This window comes from Adiantum capillus-veneris, chromosome 14 (genome assembly GCF_014529385.1).
Source record: "Adiantum capillus-veneris isolate H3 chromosome 14, ASM1452938v2, whole genome shotgun sequence".
Lineage (NCBI taxonomy): Eukaryota > Viridiplantae > Streptophyta > Polypodiopsida > Polypodiales > Pteridaceae > Adiantum > Adiantum capillus-veneris.
In genome coordinates, this window is record NC_140944.1 from 121,465,255 (window position 1) to 121,471,456 (window position 6,202).

At 40.5% G+C, this 6,202-nt stretch overlaps 1 protein-coding gene across 3 annotated transcripts; it reads left to right on the plus strand.

Annotated features, from left to right (window-relative positions):
• Positions 1–2,043: 2,043 nt before the first annotated feature.
• LOC147443046 (ent-kaurene oxidase-like) lies at positions 2,044–5,728 on the plus strand. 3 transcript variants are annotated; one of them, XM_086529775.1, is made up of 9 exons: positions 2,044–2,175; positions 2,269–2,401; positions 2,891–3,051; positions 3,285–3,446; positions 3,541–3,678; positions 3,785–4,036; positions 4,233–4,394; positions 4,465–4,659; positions 5,189–5,728. In XM_086529775.1, the coding sequence occupies exons 2-9, from the start codon at positions 2,341–2,343 to the stop codon at positions 5,531–5,533; spliced, it is 1,476 nt and encodes a 491-aa protein (XP_086385901.1). In that variant the 5' UTR covers positions 2,044–2,175; positions 2,269–2,340; the 3' UTR covers positions 5,534–5,728. The 3 variants fall into 3 exon arrangements, with proteins under 3 accessions (XP_086385901.1, XP_086385902.1, XP_086385900.1); XM_086529776.1 differs by having other exon boundaries at positions 2,091–2,204; XM_086529774.1 differs by lacking the exon at positions 2,044–2,175 and having other exon boundaries at positions 2,219–2,401.
• Positions 5,729–6,202: the final 474 nt, after the last annotated feature.

Genomic DNA, 6,202 nt, shown 5'->3' on the forward strand with positions numbered 1-6,202 from the left:
TTGTGCAAACCTACAACGTGCAATGTACACATTCTTGGGGCCTTTTTAAAAAGACAATGATACATAGAGGTGTCAACTGTAAGATTTTAGTTCAATGTTATATGATGCGTGAAAGACTTAAAAGCTCGATATTTTTTGAAACTCGAGTATAAATTTCAGGGCTAAGGGTGCATTTGTATAAAAAAGAAAGGGGAGTTCTTTATGGCCTTCAAAATGCAAAGTAGAACTGTCACCCTTCAAATGGTTTTGTAAAACAAAAGTAGTCACCTTTCAAATTTCAAATTTGAGGGTTGTGGTGAAACTCCATAGCCTTGTCAAAATCTATAAATAACATAAATATAGAAACGGTACTTAGTTTTGGGACTTTTTTATGAGAATCTAAATCTAGAACTCAAAACTTAGCCTTTTAATTTTCTACCCTTTACTTTTCCATTTCAAAATAGATGTTTCTTAAGTTCTTTTTGGCTTCCTAGAATAAACCCTACTTAGTTTTGGGACTTTTTTTTTATGAGAATCTAAATCTAGAACTCAAAACTTAGCCTTTTAATTTTCTACCCTTTATTTTTCCATTTCAAAATAGATGTTTCTTAAGTTCTTTTTGGCTTTCTACAATAAACCCTTAGTGTTGTGTTGGGTTACGGAGACTTTCATAGTTTTTAGTGCATGATGGAGACTTATCTTTCATTTCACATTCTACATTTCTTGCATTCTATTGTGTTCGAATGCTAAAATGAAGCTTCACCTTGCATAATTTTAGTAAATTTTACACACACACACACACACATAAGTATGTTTTTCTTTTGCATTCTATTGTTTTAAAATGCTAAAGTGAAGCTTCACCTTGCATAATTCTAATAAATTCTATACACACAAATATATCAACTAGTTCTTTTTATTTCACCTTTCATTTCATAACTTCACATGCCTTTACATTTCTTGCATTTTATAGCTTGATTCTAGTCAGTGTTAGCGCTCGAGAAAGTCTCTTTTATTAAGTGGCTACTGATCGAGTTTCCTCCTTACAAAGAAGAAAACCGGAAATACTAGAAGAAATTTTAAGATTTGTTGAATTTTTGGACGATTTTCTCACATATTTCATCGGTTTTTCTTTCGTTTACCATGGTTTGCAGCAAGCTAGTTTCGATTTTCAATCAACTCAAGACTAAGCTGAGGCAATCCTTTTCCAAACACTGATACCAATTTAATTCAACCTAATAATTTTATCACTTTTTTATTGTTTTTGAAAGCCGTCGTGACCCTTTCACTTGTTTGAAATGAACCAGAGTGTCAGACGTGGATGCCCTCTCCTTCCTTGAAAAATTTAAGCTGGTTCATATATAGTATAGAAGTACAACACATGCCTAAGAATGACTTCTACTTTTTTTGAGTGTGATGTCTGCCTCTCTCGCTTTGACATCTATGATATCCTTCGAATTCTTCCCAAATGCAAGCATGACTTTCACCTCAAGTGTGTCCATACATGGCTTAGTAGCCACTCCACCTCCCCTTTATGACAAATCAGAGTTGATACTGATGATGTTATAATTGTGGAGGAGTTTTCATCTGTAGTTAACCACAACATCGATGAACCCGATTGAAATTTGAGTGCAAGGAGGCCATCGTCAATCGAGCATAGTTCAAATCTTGAAACCTCAGCTAGAATTCATAGAGCATTTCAGGTTTATGTGCAAAGAGAAGCTGAAAACTCGAGAATATAACCAAGTGTCAATGATCTCACAAACAACACAAGGAAGAAAATGAGCTTATGGAGGTCGAGCAATAGAAAATTGAAGCGTGGAAAAATACCTTTCAATTTTATAGGAGTTCACAAAACGCTCAGGCATTGCATCATCCAATTGAAGCTAAAAAAATCCACATAGCACCGCCAGAGGTGGCGCCGTTGTTCTAGTCCGATATAAGATCGATAGCTCGCAAAGTTCTGATGATTGTCCCACCCAACCTTGGAGGTGTCAAATAGTAATGATGTCAGTGGTGTGATCCGAACGCTACGATGACAAGAAATTGACAAGGCACAGAATCGTTCTCGTTCGTCGCTTCGTTAAAGACAGAAGTGAAGCATCTCGCGCGAGCTTCTCGCAGACTCACTCTCTCGCACGCGCGCACACAACAACATACACACACAAGAAGCTCATCATAAGAGGCCGCCTATAAAGAGTATGCAATATATCCGCCATTGAAAGCCTGTAGGTGCTGCTCATTAGTGTTGTTTCCATGGCTTTCTTTGCTCTAACCGGCAAGAAATTGCAGGAGATCGTGAGGGCAGCTGAGGGAGATGCAAATTTCAGGCTGGTATGGGGGGGCCTTGCACTCACCTCATGTATGGCGACATGGCTCCTCAAGAAGGTTCTACTCCGACATTCCAAGGAGTTGCCTCCTCCAGGTAGGGCCCTCACCATTTTCTGTTGCCAAGGCAATGACCCTGGTCTTATGCTTATGTTCTGCATGCAATAAACCTATTCGTCGTCTCTTCATGCGGCAATAGAGCAAATACATAAAGCATGCAGAAGAAATCAGATTACTAAGAATGCAAACGGAGCACATCAGCTTCAAATTTGATGAATTCAAGATGGGTCTTACCTATTTATTATGTTGTTCCATGATGATTGTTAGTGATCTTTGTTTACATAGTACAGATTGTTGACTTTATTCCATGGTGTCATGGTTTTGTTTCTTGAGAATTGTTTGATACAAAGTATACATAATCCATGATAATTCTTTTTGGTTGATTGTTATTAAGATAGATTTGTTACAAAGTGTATAGATCGCTTGCTATTGACTGTGTGCACATTAAACATTTGCACAACCACATTCCCATTTTGGTTTTGTGTTTGCACGTGGTAATTCATTCAATTTTCCCACCAAAATGCAGCCGTTCCAGGAGTTCCTGTGCTGGGGAACTTGTTGCAAATGCGTGAGAAGAGACCCCACAAGACCTTCACCGAATGGGCCGAGAAGTATGGACCCATCTACACCGTAAAAATGGGTTCCCAGACCATGGTTGTCATCAGCTCACCTGAGCTTGTAAAAGAGGTAATATTACAACTTTGTATGTATTCTTCATCTCTGGATGGCTGAATCCAGCGTGTTTAAGTGCACATCTGGGTAAAGCATTGTGTTTACATGCATACTTATGAAAGGATAAATTAAGAGCCAATAAGAATTTAATGCTGTCATTCGTCAGCACAGTTTTGTGGATTAAGTACCGCGTTTTATTTGATTTCGGATCGTTGAAAGCAAAATGCTCTTGGCATGACACCTCACAGGCCATGATTACAAAGTTCTCCTCGATCTCCACAAGGAAAATGTCCAAGGCTCTTTCTATTCTTACAGCACAGAAGAAGATGGTTTCCATGTCTGACTTTGGTGCTGAACATCGAATGCTTAAGAAGATATTGGTGACCAACCTTCTTGGCCACTCACCACAGGTTTTCCATCATTCCTCTCAATTGCAAGGTTTTTGAAGCTTTAGTACAAGGGATGGTCTGATACTCAGTGTAGAATCATGGGCCATTTTTGCAGAAAGCTAATCGCCAAATAAGAATGAATGCATTCTTTAAGCTGGTAGATAGCATTTTTGAGGAGATGAAAAACTCACAGGGCCTCATCAACGTTAGAGAACATGTGAAGCAAGCTTTGTTTCCGTTCACATTGTATCAGGTTCTTAGTAGACATTTGCTTTTGTTGGGAACAGCTAAATATGATCTTCAGTCACTTCTTTATGAGTCTTATCTTGAGATGTTGGTGGGTCCTATTTGATGTTCAGGTCCTAGGACGAGATCCCGACTCTGTCTTTGTGAAAGAATTGGGTCGAAACGTACCAAGGTGGGAGATGTTTCAAGCACTGGTATTGGATCCTCTTGAGGCAGTTATTGAGGTGGATTGGAGAGACTTCTTTCCAGCCCTGAAATGGGTCCCCAATCGAGTTGAAGCAAAAGTGCGGGCAGTTGATAACAAGAGGAATGCAATTGTTGGTGCATTGATCGCTGAGCAAAGGCAGCTCCTTGCAAATGGCAAGGTTGGTTAACCATTTTCGTTTTACTTTTTTGTTAGAGAGAAACGTGAGTGCTGCGGTGGAAATGAGGTCCGGGTCCATACTCCCCAGGCTACAAGCCCATTGGCGGCTTTTTGTGTTTTTGTCTTGCTTGCATGATATATCAATGCTGGACTGCTTTGAGTTCGCTATTATATTCACTTATTTACCGGTTATGCAGCCATCAGATTGCTACTTGGACATTCTACTCACTGAAGCCACACATCTGAGTGAGAAGCAGCTTATAATGACCACATGGGAGCCGATCATTGAGAGTGCGGACACGACTTTAGTGACTATAGAATGGGCTATGTATGAGATAGCCAAAAGCCCAATGGTCCAGGTCAGTTTTGAGTGTCAAGATTATTCCTTTTCTGTCATGGCATTGTGGGAATAATTGTAGTCTCTAACAGGAGAGGCTGCTTAAGGAGATAAATGAAGTTGCTAGTGCAAGGCTTGTCGTTGAAGATGATCTGCCCAAATTAAAGTACTTGGACGCTGTTGTTAAGGAGACCCTGCGAAAATATCCTCCTGTCTCTTTGCTGCCTCCGCGTCATGTTGACGAGGCTGTGAAGCTGGGTGGTTTTTATGTCAAGAAAGGATGGCAGGTTAGTGAGCTGATTATGTGTACAATTAATTGGTGTGCTAATGAAACACGAAAACAATATATTGTGCCCCTGCATGATTCTAATGAGTGCGTTTGTGATCAGACGAGTGCACTGCCTTTTGAAAGAGGACCTGCAGAGAGAGAGAGAGAGAGAGAGAGAGAGAGAGAGAGAGAGAGAGAGAGAGAGCATCCTCATGCTATTTTCATATCCATCCCAAAAAAAATTCCCTCTTTACATGGGCTCAATCAACACTATCTAAAAATCCCTCTTTACACGGGCTCAAAAAATCATCGCATCCAAAGTATAACAAGGGCTCCGAAAACCTCTGCATCAACACCACCTTTCTGTCAAAAGGCAGTGGGAACAAACAGAGCTGATGATGCCATTGCAAGTCTCGCTTATCTTACCCAACATAATTGGCCATGTATGCGAAATGCTCTGTATGTGTGGTATCCGTGCGCGTGCGTGCGTGCGTGTGTGTGTGGCTAGAATGCAGGTTGATTTGACTTCAATCTACTATTGCTTGCAGATCATCATAAATGCTTATGGCATCAGTTACAACAAGCAAACATGGCCCAACCCGGAGGTTTGGAATCCAGAGAGGGTTTATAACGATGCAACTCTGGACATGGGAATCAAGGATCACAGGATTCTTCCTTTTGGCACGGGAAAAAGGCTTTGTGCAGGAATTACTCAAGCCATGTACATCATTCCCATGGTTGTTGCCCATTGCGTACAACATTTTCAATGGGCATTGCCACCTCAAGATGACAGCAAGAGTGTTGTGGATACTGTCTTTCTTACCACCCACAAACTTCACCCATTAGAAGCTTTGGCCTACCCTCGCACCCCCTCTCACTTACCAACCGTTTAGGGTCCTCTAGACACGCCCTATGCCTTCGAGTCTACCCTTCTCCTTACTGATATTACATGAACCAGCAGCGTAATGGCCTTTTGCATGCTCGTATGAAAAATTGTGGAAGAAGGATGCAACCAAGACGATGTCGTATACTTCCTTCCCTTAAAAGAGGAAATCCAAGAAATTGGAAGACCACTTGGTATACTAGAATCAAGTGTTTTGCAAGCAAACTGCTTATTTACATATAATCTGAGAATCCATGGGTATGCTCGCTGCATTCATGGCTAGGTTTAGGCGTTGATTTGAAAATTCATCAGCTTGTTTGAACATGTTCTTTTTTGTTGGGTTTAAGGGTAGTGTCTGCACGCGCACATGTCAAAATGCGAAGTTTGACATATGGGAGCATGACCCGAAACACAGAGTATAAACAATCCTCCGATCACACACAAGAGCGTCATACTATTGCCTATTAAAGAAATACCAGCGTTGCACCTCAAAGAACTATGCATTCGATGATATGTACAAAGGGCGAAGGATACATGTCAACCATTACTGCATTTGGCTGATTCTTCCTTGCTTTCAAAGGCTGAACTTAATGCATTACTTTTGGCTTGCACTATTATACGACATAATGATAAGAGAAAATTGGCTAAACGGTAGATTTGTGCATGACAACACGCCTTT